The sequence below is a fragment of the Solanum stenotomum genome, chromosome 7 (genome assembly GCF_019186545.1).
Source record: "Solanum stenotomum isolate F172 chromosome 7, ASM1918654v1, whole genome shotgun sequence".
NCBI lineage: Eukaryota > Viridiplantae > Streptophyta > Magnoliopsida > Solanales > Solanaceae > Solanum > Solanum stenotomum.
In genome coordinates, this window is record NC_064288.1 from 1,606,330 (window position 1) to 1,623,884 (window position 17,555).

Below are 17,555 nucleotides of genomic sequence, written 5' to 3' on the forward strand. Positions count from 1 at the left end.
TACCAACTAACATTCTACCCTAATACATGACATCCACACCCTCTTATTTAAAATCATGTACTCAGTAACATGAAGTTGCGTCATATCAAATCTTATCACCCCTCTCTAATATTTCTCCAAACTCTCGTTTTATCCTCTATAACCAATCTCTCGCACCTCCTTACTAGTGCATCTATACATCTTCTCTTCACATTGTACACCACGGAGGCCACTTTTACCTTATTCTGAATACCCTCGTTTCTAATCATATCACTCCTAGTATAACTACACACCCACCTCAACATCCTCATCTATGCAACATGAATCTTCTAAACATGTGAGCTTTTGACGGACCAACACTCTACCCCTTTACAACAATATCATTCTAACAACTACTCTATAGAACTTATCTTTGAGTTTCGATAGTAACTCTTTTATCACACTTTAGAGTCAAGTCTTACTTCATCCACGCCACATCAATACAATACTTTGAACCATTTAGTTTCCAACCCCTCCCCCCACCACCCCACCCCACACAACCAATATCCCCGTGATCACTCACAAGTATGGGGAGATACAAACAATGAAAAAGTAAATAAGAGAGATATTAATATCTCTCCACTCTTCCTGGACCCCCAATCCCTTTACAAAAGTGATAAGATTCTTGTGCCTAACAAACACTCTGCGCCTTTCAACAGCCAATGCTGACTAAAACACCTCTCCAAAAAACTCCTTCCACCTCTACCAAAACTCCATTTTCTTTACAATTAACTAATCATCACTAAAAAGGGTACCAATAAACATGACTGAACTGAAAAAAGATCAAGAAAATCATCATCAGCAGGAGCAGGAGCAGGAGCCACAAAGTCAACATCTTTGTGATTTTTGTGGAAACAACACAGCACTTTTGTATTGCAGAGCAGATTCAGCTAAGCTCTGTTTTACCTGTGACCGTGAAGTTCATTCAACTAATCGGCTTTTCACTAAACATACTCGTTGGTTACTCTGTAATCTTTGTGATTCTTCTCCAGCTTCTATACTGTGTTGTACAGAGAGCTCTGTTTTGTGTCAAAATTGTGATTGGGAATCTCATAATAAACAATTGTCTCTACATGAAAGGAGGCCACTTGAGGGGTTTAGCGGATGTCCTTCTGTCTCTGAGCTGTTGTCGATTCTTGGATTTGAAGATTTGGGGAAGAAGGAACTTTTGTATGGCGGTGATGGAAGTTATGGTTTCTCTGATTGGGTTATTTGGGATACTCCTTCTGTTGTTAGTCTTGATGATCTGATTGCTAATAATGATTCTGAACATAATTTTCAAGCTATTGGGGTTCCTCCTCTACCTAAGGTTATTACTTTTTATCCATTTGTTATCTTAGCTCTCGTTTAGCAATTGAAACTTGAAATTTTGAGTTTTTGAAGCTCTCGTTTGGCCATAGATTTTGCAATTGAAACATGAAATTTTGAGTTTTTGAAGTTTTGTGAGTGGGACTGAAAACTTTAATATATTTTGAAGATGAAATTTCAAAATCCCATAAGATTTTATGGCTAAACAGATATATGAAGATAAATTTTTAAGATTTGATCTAACATCTATGGTCAAACGCTAGCTCGGATTACTTAATCGTATCTTCAATATGTCATCGTGCACAAAGGTAGAATCAGGAGTTTTAGTTTATGAATTCTGAATCATAATCTTGTTGATTAATGAGATTTTGGATAGATTATTTAATATATGTCAAATGAATTTGTCTCAACATAAATACAAAGTTTGAGCTAAACCTATTAGTTCTTCCGACCCTTAGTTAAAAATTAAAATGAATAGCTCCGCTCAGGCGCTCACACCAATGCGAGCTTGAATGGTATAAAGACTATGAATCTTATATGAAAATAGATGGCTATGAGATTCGAAACTTAGTTCTAATACCATGTTGAATCTTGTGACTAAACTCATTTAATTTTAAACCTCAAACTGTTAGAGAAAACATATTTTAATTTACTTAATTATGTTTTCGACAGGTTGAGGTATCTCTTATCATGCTCCTTTGACACTATATTGTTGTAGTGTTTTCTCTAACAAAATAAATAGTATTGGATTCTTACATGCTAAGGTTTTTTTCCTAATATATTTTTGTAATCAGAACCGAAATGCTGCTTGTGGAAAACACAAGGAAGAAATACTTAGTCAGCTTCGCGAATTATCAAAGTTGGAACCAAATTCTGGTGATGATCAAGATGAAACTGTACCAACTATAAGATTTCAATCTATGGAACCTGTCCAAAATTGTCCGTTGAGATTTAAAGGTTTGGGATTTATGCAGAATTCAGATCAACATGTAGTTCCTTCATCTGAGGTAAAGATCATTTCATTCTCTGTTGCTCCTCTTATAGTTGTTAAATGTTTGATTTGTGTGACATTTGTCTAAAAACTCAAGTTGTTAGAACGTTAAATGAGCATTAAATGAATGTTGGTTATAACTTAAGATGTACGCTCCTTACCCCTACCTTTATGGAATAAAGAGGTTGTTTTTTATTGACCCTTGGAAACCCCTCCTCCTTTATCTGAGCTTGAGACTAGCAATGTGAACGAGCTCACACAAGGGGAGTTAACTTTCACATAGAAAATGATCTTAAAAAGAGGAAGTTTAGCATTTGCAGTGTTGAACAACATGACTTGATCATGGTCCTTGGCTGCAGGGAAGTGCCTTTCATTGGCACGGTGATACTGGTGAATTCGCAGATCAAGGCTTTTCTTCTTCTTTAGCGGACTGCTTCATTGAGACAAAGTGCTTACTTCCCGACAGAGATTCAGATGTTTGTGATGCTTCCGGTGGAGGAAATGAAGAACAATCTCATCATCCTCCTACTGCTGAAACATTTCAAATGGTACCTAAAGTTGTTCATCGCGAGTTAAACAGCCAAGAAAGAGAAACTGCTGTGTCACGGTACAAGGAGAAGAAGAAAACAAGGAGGTAACAACACTTGCCTTTTCATTCTGTCTTTTAAGTCGCGTTTTGCTTGGTATTAGAGCTGAATTGGTATTCTATTCTGTTATGTTTTCATCAGATATGAGAAGCATATTAGGTACGAGTCAAGGAAGGCTCGTGCAGAAACTAGAACGCGAATCAAGGGACGTTTTGCCAAGATGGATTACAGGGATTCCTCCGTGCATCAGTAATGTCAAAGGTTGTTTTTTTTTTTCGAATAAGGTTGCATAAGCAAACAATCCAGGACATTCTGCTTGAAGATCATCGGTATACTGTAATGAAAAACGTGTTGTCAATTCTGTTATGTGGACTGCAAATCTTTTATCAGCTCGATCGCAGGATCTATAGAGGCAATTAGGAAGTCTTTTTCTATTTTTCAGCATGTATTTATAGACTATAGTAATTTGTAAAGCTAAAAAAGTTGATAAAAACATGTAGCATAGAAAAGGGGTAAAAAAAAAAGTGAGATTTTTAGTATAGTTGTTTTTGTGTAGCTTGTTGTGATGTAGGCTTTTGCAGTTCAGCTTATATTATACCTCATTCAAGTGTCTATCAAATTAGTGAACTTCTGCAGTTCTATGTGTTACAGCTTTTCTTTTTACTCAAGATGTGATGGAATTTCGATTTTATGAACTCAGAGTCTTCAGGTTGTTGATAGTGACAGAGCCAGAAGTTTTACTGACAGGTTCAGAATATGAAGGAAGTCAAGAGTATCATCATCTACTCTATATGTTTAAAAAATAATTTTAACCTTAAAGATACGTTTGTAATTTTTCGGGGTTCGGATTGCTCCCACATGGCCATGTGACTTTCCATAAATCAGCAACCATGCCATGTGGACCAATATCATGTGTTTGTGATTCCAATTGGAGCATATCATTTTAGGGTGCAAATCATAATAGGTTTGAAGTTTTCTTACTCCCCCATTAATTTTGACTTCTAAATACTCATTGTTAGTACCTTTTTGGTTTTTTTTTTCTCTCCTTTAATTTTCTTTTGCCCCTCTTTTAAAGTTGCTTCTTAGGAAGTGTTTGGCACGGAGAAAAATATTTTATGAAAAATGTTTTTAAATTTTTCTTGATCAAATTTTTTCTTTTAAGTTCTTTAAAAATTAGGAAAATGATCCCTTAGTACAAGTAGGAAATACAAGTTCCATAAGTGACGTATCATATTAATGTGTACTTCTCACCCTTCAACATGCCTCATCTTTGTCCTCAGCCCCACCAACCTTACATTAACTCCCACCTCTGATGTTGTCTAAATTATAGATAAATTCTTTTAGAATAACATTTTTTATTTATGTATCGAACACAAGAAAAGAAGTAAAACACACTTATTTTCCTGAAAAACATTTTTTCACGAAAGACATTTTCCTTTCTACCGAGCACACCCGTAGTGTTGGTTTTTTCAGTTATGTCTCTGGCTGAATCCTTTCTTTGATATGAAATATAATCTTTTTATGGTTGAGTGACTTTTGATTTTTATTTTATAAAATAAATTATCCAAATTATCTCTAGATCGTGTTGTATTAGAAAAAAGGAGCAAAAGGGGGCTAAGTCTGGCCTCAGTACAACACAAAGCCACAGGTGAAACAATCACCCAAGAATCATCAGAACGCGTACAAAATATTAGAAGTTTAAAAATGAGAGAAACGAGGGGCGAGTTTTTATTGAAGTAGGGGTGGAGCTCCTCATAGAGAGTTGAAAAGCGTCAGTTCTCATATTGAGGCTTAGGTTGATGGGGTAGGCAGGTAGGGCGTGGCCTATTCCTATTCAACAACAAGAAGTCTAAGATCCAAGATCCATCCCACTATATTTATTATTCCCTTTATGACTATAAATGCAGACTTGATATTAATAATTGTCTCATGGTTAAAGATATTACATGTCGTCTTTATTAAAAATATGTGCAAAAATCTGAAAAGACAACTAATATGAAACGACTTTAAGACATATACAATTGGAGTTAATTCCATTATAAATAGTAGGTGTATTATTAGTGTAGCTCATTGCAATGTAATGGCTACAAATATAGCTGACAAATAATAAATATGAGTACAAATTTCATCTAATTTCATTTCGAGAGTCATCATAGCTTTTTCATATTTCAACATAGACCCTTTAATAATTTAAAGTAGTTCTATGAAGATTATAAGTGAATAGCAACACAATGCAAAAAAAGAAGAATGAACCAAACATAGATATAACAAGAGCAGCTCCCCCTTGGATACAATATCTCTTGAAAGCATAACAAACTTTGTGCCATTGAGTGTGTGAGTTTCCATTCAAAGCAATGAGTCCAATTGAAGCCGACGCCCCGTTGGCTGAAAAAAGTAATGCCAGCATAGTCAAGTCTAGAGCAACAACAAGGATAGAGCCTTTCCAATTTCTTTCTCTACCTCCTCCTATTAGAGCTATAAACGCCATAGATATCGCTGCATATGCACATGCTATCGCATTCACAGCCACAAAGTACCTGTTATTTGTTGAACAACGAAAAGTTTAACTTCTGTACACTGACGGTGTTAATAAGTTTATGTGATTATGTTATTAAGTTGACTTCTTCCTCAGAGCAAGAGTTACAATTGATGATTTGATTTAGTTGCCTCTCTACTCAATTAATTGAATATAGTTGCATAAAGCAACATTAGAAGAACTAATTGTTTTGTACAATAACAAAACAATTATTTACTATTCATGTTTTTTTTAAAATAATTTTGTAGGGGGGATTCCAAGAATTTTGGAAGCTGGACATGCTAAAAAAGACGTGTGAAATAGATAGTTACATGTAAGTGTCATTACAAGAAAAGTGTGAATTACTTGGGGATTTTCTTGGGGATTAGTATGAAAATCCGTAGGAAACTTATTTTTCTGCAAATTTTCATACTAATTCCCAGGAAAATCCCCATATAATTCACATTTTTCTTGTAGTACATGTCTATAGCAAATGAAATTACTAATTTTTCAAATAACAAGTTATAGTAGTGTAAAGCTAGTTAAAAAGATAATCACATGTAACCAACATTTGTAATAAGTAAAATTAGTAATTTGAAAAATAAGGCAAAGCTAGATGCCTAAAGGCTAAAACTAGTTTTAAAAAATAACTACACGTAAGTTGTAACCACTAACCAGCATCTGTATAATAAGTGAAATTAGTAATCTGAATAATAAGACAAAGCTAGTTATCTAAAACTAATATAGAAAAATGACTACATGTAACTGTCTATAATAACTGAATTATAAGTAATCTGAAAAATAAGATAGTAGGTGACTTTGTATAGTATACCGGCATCTATAATAAGTGAAATTAGTAATCTAATATATAAGGCAAAGTTAGTTACCTAACTAAAATTTGTAAAAAAAGATAACTATACATAACCGTTTATAATAACTAAATTAGTAACCTGAAAAATAAGACAGTAGGCGATCGAGTTTATATAGTATGTGTTAGAATAAACTTACACAGTGGAAGACATATAACTCCATTTGGCAGTTAGAGTTAGGTGCAAAGGAGGCAATCCATCTACAAGAGATATTGCAACTGATTCAGTATCCTTATTAGAACCAGCCACAATAGCAGCAACTAAAGTAAAAATTAGCCCCATAATTCTCAAAATCATTTCATATCTTCTACACTTAACCATTTCTTCATCACATCTATTTTTTCCCTCATTAGAACCACTTGCCCCATTGCTTGTCTCCAATGTCTTCATAATGGTTACTACTATATGGTTGATAGTGAATTTCGAATACTGGATGGTTATATTGAAGACAAGTTATAAAGACTAAAGTACATAACATATATATTGTTGTGTGAATATAATGTTTGTAAATTTGGAATTATAAATAGAGAGTACAACATAGCTAGAGATGAATTATTATTTTATGATTGATAAATGTGGTAGTTGTCTACTTGCCTATTGCGTTGGTTGGAGGATATGTTGCATTTAATTCATGATTAAGCCTTATTGGTGTTACTCTAATTTAGTGATTTGGGAATAGACACGAAGAAAAGACAAGTTGTGCATGATGGTTTATAAAAGAGACATGACTTGCTCAACTTGAAATAATGGGACGACATTGATTAATATGGTGTTTGACTAAAGACTATAAATTGGTCATCCTTTCCTACAAAAAGATATTTCCAATTTTTATTTTTTTTGTAATTTTTTGTCATATACTAAAGGCTCATTTACCACCTCCTCGAGGTAATGTAAGATATGCGTACACACTATCCTCTTCAAATTCAATTTAGTGAGATTTCACTGAATATGTTGTTATTATTGTATATTAAAGGCTCATTTAGTACCAAGGATAATGAATAACTAATTTTAAAATGAGTTTACACTATTTGAGTATTATGAAGAAAAAGATAGAGTATTTTTACATGAGTTGTCAATACATAATTTGTCTTTCTTTGTTTAAATTTTGTAATAGTAGACACGTTTATTGATGGTTTGCATTAAATGAAACATCAATTTTATATATATATATATATATATATATATATATAATTTTGTAATAGTAGACACGTTTATTGATGGTTTGNAACAAGGAAAATAATGTACGTTATCTTCTGCCGGTAGTTCATTGTATTCAATTCTCCATAGACCAAAGCTAGCTACCACATTAATGGATACCTTATTATACTATTTTATATTTACACTAATTATATGGTGATAGAACTATAGGTAACTTGGATCGAAATAGATTACAAAATGAATCATAACTCAAACTCGTTCAATTTTTGTTTAATTTTAATTTATTTAATTTATTTGTAGTTGATTTAAGTACCTAACAAAAATACATATCAACAAAACAATAAAACTAATTATTTAAAAAAAAAATAACTGAGTTTTTCATTGGTTAATTTGAGCTGCATATCAGCTTAGATTTTAGAATATTTGAATTGGATGGATCAATATGAGATGAACTAATAAATGAACGGTTTAGTGGATTGAAAGTTTATGTCTTCATGAACTAATTATCTTGTAATCCTTAGCTTTTTATATATAAATTTGACTTTAACTTATATTCATACCATCAGTGAAAAATACTATTTTGCAACATCAAACATTCAAAAGATATTTATAAATAAACCTCCTAAAAATATGAAATTTGAAAACTTAAAAATAAAATAGGGATAATTACATCAAATGACCATTCGGTCAATTTGATTATTAAAAAATGGTCAATTTTTCTCCACCTTTGTTGTCATTGTCGTGCCAGTTTCTTCTTTCGGTTTTTGAATCGTTTCGAACGGATTATATATCAAAAGACTCGAAATATCGAGAGGATTTTGTATCTAGATTTTGGGACTATTTAGAGGTGATTTCGAGTTGATTGAGATTGAATAGTCGGTGTATACTTCATGTATACTCTATGTATAGTTACGTTATATTCAGCTTTTTAAGTGTATCATAATGTATAGTCAGTGTATAGGTCATATATAAGTAAGTTATATTGTATAGTCACTATATACTTTCTATGATTTTTGACAAGCTATATTCTACAATTACGATATATTTTCTATAATTTTTGGCTATTTTTTATATAAATAAAACATGACTATATTTTTAAGTGATCTTTACCATAAAAAAATATGACCTAATGATGTAAAAGTAGTTACACTATAACTATATATATTGCATAAACTTTATCACAACTAACCATAATGAAGTCACACTCACTTTTTAATAGTAATTTGTAAGGTTATCTGATTTGATGTAAATAACGAGTGTGAATGAATGATTAAATATTTCCATTCTTATCATATGTAGGACCACAAAATCATTTTCTGGAAATTGAGATTTGGCTTTTTGTATGTGAAATTCAGTCACCATTCCTAGAAATTAATCAGTGGCCACAGTCTCAATTAGGGTGTACAAAACCGAATCGAAAATCGAATCAAATTGGAAAAAAACTCGACTAGTAGTTTGATTTGATTTGGTTTGGTATTGAAAAAAAAAAATCGATTATATTTGGGTTGGTTTGGTTTTAACTAAAAAAAACCAACCCGAGACCAAACCAACCCGACATTATATATGTAATTTTAAAATTTTATTTTTTACATAAAAATATTTACTTTGATATAATTTTAAAATATTTCTTATACTATTTCATAGTTTATATCTTTTAATATATTATTTCAAGTTTAAAACTTAAAATTCGGAATGGTCCAATAAAGACTATAGTTCATAGATGTTGATAATTATAATAAAACTTAAATCAAGATCAAATTAATACTAATGCAAAAAGAAAATCAATTCAACACTAAGAATGACAATAATATTGAATATTTGTTCTTTAGTTTTACATTGGTTTCGACAATTAAAATACATAATCTAATTTTAATTTTCCTTAAATATTTAGTAATGTAACTAATACTTATTAAACTTATTTTAGCATGATTTTGTACTTTTAAATTATGATCATTTTCATTATGACTTTGCAATATTTATTTTATATGATGATTTCATTATTATTTTTTATTGAATATTTTTGTGTCATCAGTACTAATCTCATATTTTGTGTTATTTTCTTAAGAAACACCTTAGATAATTGTATTTTGGTTGGACTAAAGAAATATTTGAAGCACAAGTTAATTATATGTTTGTATGCAATTACAGTGGCGTAGCTAGAAATTTCACGAAGGGTGTCCAAAAATTATACAAGCAATTTTTTTTTTTGATAAATGGACGCACTAAAAAATTCAAAATCGAACTATGTACTATTAATATTCTTTTATGAATAAATGTTCTAACATTTTAAAATAATCACATGATATGTAGCTTAATCATTTTTAAGTTTCAAACTTACACTAATCTCTAGTGACGACAACAATATCGAGACACGAAAAATGGAAGTAGAAACATATGAGGTCTTCTTTGTTTTCTTTAAACAACGTTGTACAAATATTAGAATTTTATTTCAAACTTTAATGAAAAGAAATAAAAAATCAAATTCATTGAAAATTCAATTAACTTTATTAGATTTTTAAGTTAAAGATTTTTAAGAAATTTACTAACTCTTAAACAATTAAAGGAATAATAAAATATGAGCTCTTTAAAAAATGACTTGCTTTTAACAACGTTATACAAATATTAGAATTTTATTTCAAACTTTAATGAAAAGAACTAAAAAATCAACTTCATTGAAAATTCAATAAGCTTTATTAGATTTTTAAATTATAGATTTATAAGAAATTTACTAATTATTACCTTAGACAACTAAAGGAATAATGAAATATGAGCTCTTTAAAAAATGACTATAAAAGATAAGTTGATGCAGGGATTCGAACTTGCGCGTCAAATCTCTACAAGAGAGCCTCCAACCGCTGAGCCACAATAGCTTATTATAAGAAGGGTGTCCAAAGTATTAAATTTAACCATTTTGAACAGGATTTTACTTAGGTGTACGGTATAATTTTCTGACAAAGGGTGTCCAATTGGACACCCTCAAGACACTGTAGCTCCGCCCCTGTGCAAACTTACCGAAAAAATCCAAAGTTTATTAGTTTGGTTTGATTTATAAATTTAAAAATTCGACACAATGATTTGGTTTGGTATTTGAAAAATCCGAACCAACCCGAGGTTGAAAAACCCAAAAAAAATCAAATTTTATTAGTTTGGTTTGGTTTATAAATTTAAAACTTTTACACAAATGATTTGGTTTGATATTTGAAAAACTCAAACCAACCCGGTCATGTACACCCCTAGTCTCAATCATTGCTAACGATTCCCATCTAATATCTTCTAATAATAAATACTGAAATATGAGGGTATCTTTTTCTTCATTAATTATATTTATACTTTCAAACAATTATATATCTTCAAATAAAAATTTTGTATCATATTTTAAGTTGGATACATCAAGATATATCATTTTGTAAAATTAGCTTAAAATAGATCTCTTAATTATATATCAACTTAATTCTCTTCATAATTATGCATTCACTCCATTATTTCTCCTCCTTCTCCCTAATACGATCTTCTTCTGTCAAATTCACCTCTATTATTGCATTCTCAGCATGGAGAAAGAGTCCAGTACTACATTTATTCTCTTCTTTCACTAATTTGCTACATAAATTCGACTATATACGAATATATACACATATTTGTCTCTCTCTCTCTATATATGCAAATATTATAACACCTTGTTTGGATGGTTGTTACAAATTGTATAATATTGTATTGTTAGTGTAACACCGTATATGTATGTATATTTAATCAGTTTTTAAAAATTTATATGTATATATTAACTTTTGACCCCACTAACACAAGTGTGACCCTTAGCCGAGTGGTGAAGAGGGTTCAATTTTCCTAACCAACCCAAGTTCAAATACATATTGCCACATTTTAGTTTTATTTTTTCTATCTTGAACCCACTTCATGAAAATCCTGGGTCCGCCACTGCACCCCGCTACTAGAAATACTTAGAATTAGAAAGAAACCATTTTTGGAAATAATCAAATTTGGAAAGTTTGACAAAGATAAGTTAGTATGAGTTTTGGGTCATCAAACGATCATAACTCCTAGAGCAGGATGAGTTAGGTGTGCTACAAGATACCGTAGAAAATATCTTTGAATTATCTTTCCAACTCCACCGAGTTTGATCAATTTCGAGTTTGTATGAGGGAGATATGCTCATTTGAAGTTGGGTTGTCTAGATAAGGAAAGTCAAAACAGGATTTTAGAAGAGTATTATGGTCTTTTCACTACCCAATTAATTAAATTTATTTTTGGTAATTAAGTTGGGGTCTAAACTGATTGGATTCAGTTTACGCTTCATAAAAATAAGTTAGGGTTTTCAGAAAAGAGGAGAAAAAGCTTAGAATCATCGCCTTCTTGAAGATTTGCTTGTGGATTTAGCCAAGGGTTTATCCTTACGAGGTATGTGAGATCACATAGCGTTGGGTTAGTTCACCCACGCGTCAATCATGGTTTTATTCAGCGAAATTATGCTCTTGAAAGTATAGAAATTGAGTTTTTGATCAATTTGTTTAAAGTTTCTATTGGGTTCTTGATTGGTGAAGTTGTTGAGAAGTTCTTGATTTAAATTCATAAAAATTAGATGTCGTTTTGAGTAGATTCTTGCATACTTTGGTTATGTAGTCGAATCTAAGTGATTGGGGAAAGAACCAATTGAATCTAAAGGGTTTAGAGTTGAAAAACGAGCAAGAAAAATCAGAGATTTTCTGGGCATAGGTCTGGGGCGCCACGCCAGCCAGAGCCTCCCACTTGGGGTTTTGAAGTTTGGGCTCTGGGGCGCCGTGCCAGCCAGTGCACCCCAACCCAGGTTCTGAAGTTTAAGCTCTGGCACCCCGCGCCACTCAGAGCGCCAGGGACGTCAGGTTCTCTACCATTTCCCACTTCTTTCCGTACGAGTTTCCTTAAAACGTACCTATGTTTTCTAGTTGATTTCTACACTATAAGGTACGTCTAAACAACATGAAATCATCCATGACATGAGATCATGAGCCTTGAATCCATAATTCAATTCAAGAAAAGTTAAGAGTCAAGTCAAAAGAAGTCCATAAAGTTTTCCAAAAGTCTTTTACAAATGTTTTAACTTTGTTTTAAAACTTGAGTTTTTAGTTGAGTAAAGAGTAAAGATTGAAGTTCATTTCTTCAAAAGAGTATATTGGGACTATGTATTCCTAAAGAGTAAATGTTTTTACATTTAAGCAAGAAAGAAAACTTTGATTTCCAAAAAGAGCTTTTGAGCTAGTTTTTCAGTAAAGAGTAAATGATTTCACAATTAAGCAAGAGAGGAAACTTTGATTTCCAAGATAGCCTTTGAGCTAAGTTTTGAACAATTATCTCAAACCACAGAAAGAAGTTATGTTTTTAAATATATGAGCTAGTATCTTTTGGGAGTAGTATTGAGCATCGATATGGGGGAGAGTTCAGACAACTCTTAGCCCCCATAAACCATGTAGCCATCATGGGTTGAAAATGGTCATACTTTTTAGATGATTCCTTAGTGTTTTTAGCTTAGACTATTGGATCCATGCACTTAGTAGTCAGGTTCTATACCCTCAGCAAGGTATAGGGCGGCTCTGGCAGGGTGAGGCAAAACGTTGTATCATCACAATAGCTCTTAAGTGATGGTTGTCGGTTAGAGAAACTCCCACAGAAGTATTTTGTATTCTTATATACACAGAAGTAAATTGTATTTTTATATACATTCCAGAGTTCATATTGTATCTTTGCATACATACAGAGTTACTATTGTATTTCTAAATACACAGAGTTCTTATCCATGTTTTAAAAGCTTTTCTCTATACTGCATTCATATTATTGCTTTATATTGAAATGAGTTAAGTTGAGTTGAGTTGAGCCCAGGTATGTTCTTTCAGTTCCTTCCAAGCTTATGTCTTGTTTAGTATCCCCTCGCATGTTCGTACATTCAATGTATTGATGCCAGTTGGTCTGTATCTTTTTATAATGCAAATACAGGTAACCAGGATCAGCATCCAGCGCTTCGTTGATCTAGTTGAGTATTCAAAAATTTGTGGTGAGCCTCCTTGCTTTCCGGAGGATCCCTATTTACATTTCTTTAGTAGTTTTCAGTTGTTAGGATAATCGGGGATCTTGTCCCGACATCTCTCACAGTTTTAGAGGCTTCATAGACAGTTAGTTCATTTGTCATTATCTTGTTATTGGCTTATGTTGAATTTGAGTTGCCCTTTTTGGCCAGTTGAATGTTGATCTTTAAAACATTCTAAGTTATTCATTGAGACAGTTTAGTATGATTGTATTTTAATACTTTCTTTTGTCATGAGTTAAGTCTTCCGCTAAGAGTTAAGTCAGGCCAAGGGTTCGCTTGGGGCCAGCAATGGTTCTCGAGTGTCAACCACATCCGGGGTGTAGGCTCGAGGCGTGACAATTAGTTTAAATACAATATTTATTTTTATTGTTACTTAAATTCTATTGTATCGTATGGTTTAAATCCATTGTTAGGTAACAACGAAAAGACTCATTTTATGTATCGACATACTTGGTATGAGCACGTCGTTACCTTAAGATTTTCTTCTCATTTTGTCTTTATTTATTCAATAATTATATTTCATCATTTACCCTACCTTTTTATAGTAGCTCTACCACGTACCCTACTTTTCTTGTAGGTTATCATTCAAATTATAGATGTGTGACATTATATAATGACGGAGAATGATACCATCTATCTAAACATTATATTCTTTAAAATATTACAGTATGATATAATATAATACAATATAATGTGATACATTATAAAAGAATACGTACTAACCATCCAAACAAAGTGTAAGAGTTGCATGTTGCTAAATGGGCTACAAATACCAATACCAACTGTTAACCCAATGGCTACAAAGATAATTCTAAAATCTGTATATATATGTATATCAATTGTCCTTCCTTTTAAAAACGAACTATTTGTAAAGCCCAAACGATTTGAGTTTGACTTGGCACCCTACCAAAAACAAACAAACAAACATATCTGATATTCTAAGTGTTTAGTTGCATTTACCTCTTTTATTTTTTTAGTTAATTTTATAAATTGTGAGATATATGACTATTATTTGTCCCCAGAAAATACAAATCTCTCTATTTATAAAATTATCTCAAAAAAAAAAAAGTACAAAGGTAATGCAACTAAACACTTACATTGTTTAGTAGTATATTTTTTCAAAACCTACTATATACATTATTTGTGTGCGCATACAATGTTGATATATATATATATATATATACACACACACACTGATAGTATATGCACGCATATAAGAATTGTGCCTAATGTAAAAAATTAAAATTAGATAAGGGCGTTATAGAAAATCCATTCAATTTTCATTGAAAGATATATAACAGCTCTAGTATCTCACTTCCTACTAAAGGGGCACTAGAAATGATACAAAATTGTGACTCAACTAATTACTCCATCTTATTTTATGTGATTTTATATTCAGAATCAAATTATTTCATATGATTCAATATAAAAAATTTAAAATCAAATTTCTATAATTATAAACTATAAAAACATTTTAAATCATAATAATTAATAAATTAATTATTTTAAAAATTAATTCATCAAATAGTAACTAGATCGCATAAAATAAACGGATCAATTAGTTTTTTTTCTCGTGGAAAGAAAAAAAAAAAGACAAAAAGTTGAAAGTTTGTTTTCTACCAAATGGACGTCACTGAAGTTTCTTGTCATTTTCTTCTCTTTTTTTTTTACATTTCTTTTTTTGAAGAATTTTCTTACAATGCGTCTTATGTGATTGTTATTTCAAACGTTTTTCTCTTTTTAAAATAATTTTTTTTTTACTCTTCTATCTTAACAAAATCAAAAGTGAATAAGTTATCTTTTCCAATTTTATCCTTAATTTGCACCAAAAAATAACGTATGCCAAGAAAAACAAAAGTCCTTAAAAACATATTCCTTAAGCAATATCATTTTAAGAAACGTACAAAATACAAACTGAATAAGTAATTAAAGAGAGCAAAATCAGGAAATTAATATATTCAACTTGCATTGACATATAAAATAAAGACACAAAGCAAGGAAGCAATTAATGCATCCTTTAATTAGTAAAAAGCAGTAAATAATGTAACAAAAGTAAATAACACATTAATTAGCATGAATTTCATCTGATACATTATATATAAATTCCCCTTTTACATTTTTAACCCTTCTTTGCCTTTGGCTATTAGGGGGCAAATATATATATATCTCTTTGTAGCTTAATTTTTTGTGCATTAATTAATTTTCTCATACGTTAGAAGTTGTTAGTGCAACAACATCTTGCTTATCATTATCATCCTTTTTTTCATCAACACTATCAACTTCTTCTTGCTTATTCTTATTCTTATTCTTATTCTCATCGTCAACATTTTCTTGAATTATCTCCACCACCACCGTTTTCATGTCAATCGCGATTTCTTTCAGATCCATCAGACTAAGGTCTGGTAGAACTTGTTGCTTTCTATTTCTGTAGATCGCGTACAATATCATTTGTGCAATTCCGAATGAAAACCCTAGAATGTTTGGCATCTGTTCATACAATCACAAACAAAAGTTAAATATAAGCATATACTGTCAAATGTATATAAGTTAATCGATCAAATTGGAAATAACAATGTTTTGTAACTTGTAAGACATGACTTACTGCAATGTACATGTCTTTTTTCAATAGACCATAGAAAAACCACATGACAGCGCAAATTGTAAGGAAAAAAGAAAGAGGGAATGGCATGAACTCAACGCTCTTTGTTTGAATAACGCGTCTCTGCAAAATAAAATAAAAACGTTTGTATCATGACACGAAATATAAAAATTATTGAAATGATATTCGATTTGATTTGATTTTTTGATTATGATACGTACCATAATGCTTAAAGGAGCAGCGAAAACGCTAACAGAAAAGACGGCACAAATCCATCCAACGATACTGATTCGTAACTCATTTTCTTTAGCAAAAATATATGTCAACCCAACAATTGCGCCAAATGCCACTATGTTAAACCCAATCAACAGCTTTGTAGCGAAAATCTACAAAATCGATAAAAAAAATTAAATACCTAAGACATTTCGTTCTGAATTCATAATTTCAAAATATTATGAATTTCGCGATAAGAATATATACCTTAGCCGATTTAGTGGCGTATATCATGAAGATAGTGAGATATATCAATTGTATACCAGTTCCAAAGCTGTTAATTGTTATGAGCAAAATCTCATTTTTTTTTAGATAAGCATAGTATAAATAAAGCATCGCGCTGAAAAGCGAAACCGAATAAGGTATCGATTGAAATCCTTCGGTTGATTTTCTTTTAAATATCCTATAGAAAGTCGGCCTGTAAAATAAGAATATTTGCAAATAAGAACATTATTTCACGTATTATAAGAAGAAAAATGATAATGATAATGATAATGATGATAATTCTTACAGTGGGGACAAGTACACCAAGAACGACACCCCATTTCCTGTGGAAAAAATACATGATAGTTAATTATAATCGAGAAAATAGAGGAAAAGGAAAGATAGAAAGAAATGAATTATTAAGTACCAAGAATGCCAAAAGCAAAGGCCAATTGAATAGTAGTAAAGAGAGGCATTCTTGAGTGTACTTGTTGTAATTATTGAAAAATGATACAAAGAGAGAAAAATAACTCAAAGTATGAGAGGGGAATGACATAAATTGTTTTGCCAATGTTTATATAGGAATAATAAAGTGAGATATTGCTGAAAAAGATTGCTTGTTACTTTGAAAATACTTCACAATACCTTTGGCTTTGAGCTGTCCTAAAAATCATGTTTATAATCGATGTGGTTTTAAATGTGAACAATATAATACTTCTAATTTTTTTGTCTCGAAATACTTGTGTTTTTCATTTACACGACTCTTAGTAAGATATATACTTCTTTATATCAAAATAAGTGATGTTTAGCTTTTTTATTTTATTTCAAAATGAGTGATGTTTTAGCATTTGAAGAAGAAATGATCGTATACTGTTTAAAATTGTCTTTGTTTACCTAACCAAGAATCATTAATTAGTTTTTCTTTGATTAGAATCAAGTTAGTAAAAACATTCATTATTTTTC

At 31.2% G+C, this 17,555-nt stretch overlaps 3 protein-coding genes across 3 annotated transcripts; 1 reads left to right on the plus strand and 2 right to left on the minus strand.

Annotated features, from left to right (window-relative positions):
• Positions 1-635: 635 nt before the first annotated feature.
• LOC125871466 (zinc finger protein CONSTANS-LIKE 13) lies at positions 636-3,523 on the plus strand. The gene is made up of 4 exons (XM_049552057.1): positions 636-1,327; positions 2,121-2,333; positions 2,677-2,951; positions 3,046-3,523. Exons 1-4 carry the CDS (start codon positions 782-784, stop codon positions 3,155-3,157), a joined length of 1,146 nt encoding a protein of 381 aa, XP_049408014.1. The 5' UTR covers positions 636-781; the 3' UTR covers positions 3,158-3,523.
• Positions 3,524-4,935: 1,412 nt separating this feature from the next.
• On the minus strand, positions 4,936-6,778 carry LOC125870875 (CASP-like protein 1E1). Its single transcript, XM_049551424.1, has 2 exons — positions 6,428-6,778; positions 4,936-5,441 (listed from the first exon to the last, which is right to left on the minus strand). The coding sequence occupies exons 1-2, from the start codon at positions 6,676-6,678 to the stop codon at positions 5,087-5,089; spliced, it is 606 nt and encodes a 201-aa protein (XP_049407381.1). The 5' UTR covers positions 6,679-6,778; the 3' UTR covers positions 4,936-5,086.
• Positions 6,779-15,537: 8,759 nt separating this feature from the next.
• On the minus strand, positions 15,538-17,197 carry LOC125870947 (bidirectional sugar transporter NEC1-like). Its single transcript, XM_049551496.1, has 6 exons — positions 17,020-17,197; positions 16,900-16,936; positions 16,596-16,806; positions 16,337-16,501; positions 16,119-16,238; positions 15,538-16,003 (listed from the first exon to the last, which is right to left on the minus strand). Exons 1-6 carry the CDS (start codon positions 17,066-17,068, stop codon positions 15,722-15,724), a joined length of 864 nt encoding a protein of 287 aa, XP_049407453.1. The 5' UTR covers positions 17,069-17,197; the 3' UTR covers positions 15,538-15,721.
• Positions 17,198-17,555: the final 358 nt, after the last annotated feature.

What these genes read in the sequence shown, in the direction of transcription:
- LOC125871466 (XM_049552057.1), top strand. Translation starts at nt 782, where the DNA reads ATGACTGAACTGAAAAAAGATCAAGAAAATCATCATCAGCAGGAGCAG. An exon ending in ATGTAGTTCCTTCATCTGAG is followed by an intron (nt 2,334 to 2,676) that starts GTAAAGATCATT and finishes CCTTGGCTGCAG; the next exon opens with GGAAGTGCCTTTCATTGGCA. An exon ending in GAGAAGAAGAAAACAAGGAG is followed by an intron (nt 2,952 to 3,045) that starts GTAACAACACTT and finishes TGTTTTCATCAG; the next exon opens with ATATGAGAAGCATATTAGGT.
- LOC125870875 (XM_049551424.1), bottom strand. Translation starts at nt 6,678, where the DNA reads ATGAAGACATTGGAGACAAGCAATGGGGCAAGTGGTTCTAATGAGGGA. An exon ending in AGTTATATGTCTTCCACTGT is followed by an intron (nt 5,442 to 6,427) that starts GTAAGTTTATTC and finishes AACAAATAACAG; the next exon opens with GTACTTTGTGGCTGTGAATG.
- LOC125870947 (XM_049551496.1), bottom strand. Translation starts at nt 17,068, where the DNA reads ATGCCTCTCTTTACTACTATTCAATTGGCCTTTGCTTTTGGCATTCTT. An exon ending in ACGCCACTAAATCGGCTAAG is followed by an intron (nt 16,502 to 16,595) that starts GTATATATTCTT and finishes TCGATTTTGTAG; the next exon opens with ATTTTCGCTACAAAGCTGTT. An exon ending in CTGCTCCTTTAAGCATTATG is followed by an intron (nt 16,239 to 16,336) that starts GTACGTATCATA and finishes TTTATTTTGCAG; the next exon opens with AGACGCGTTATTCAAACAAA.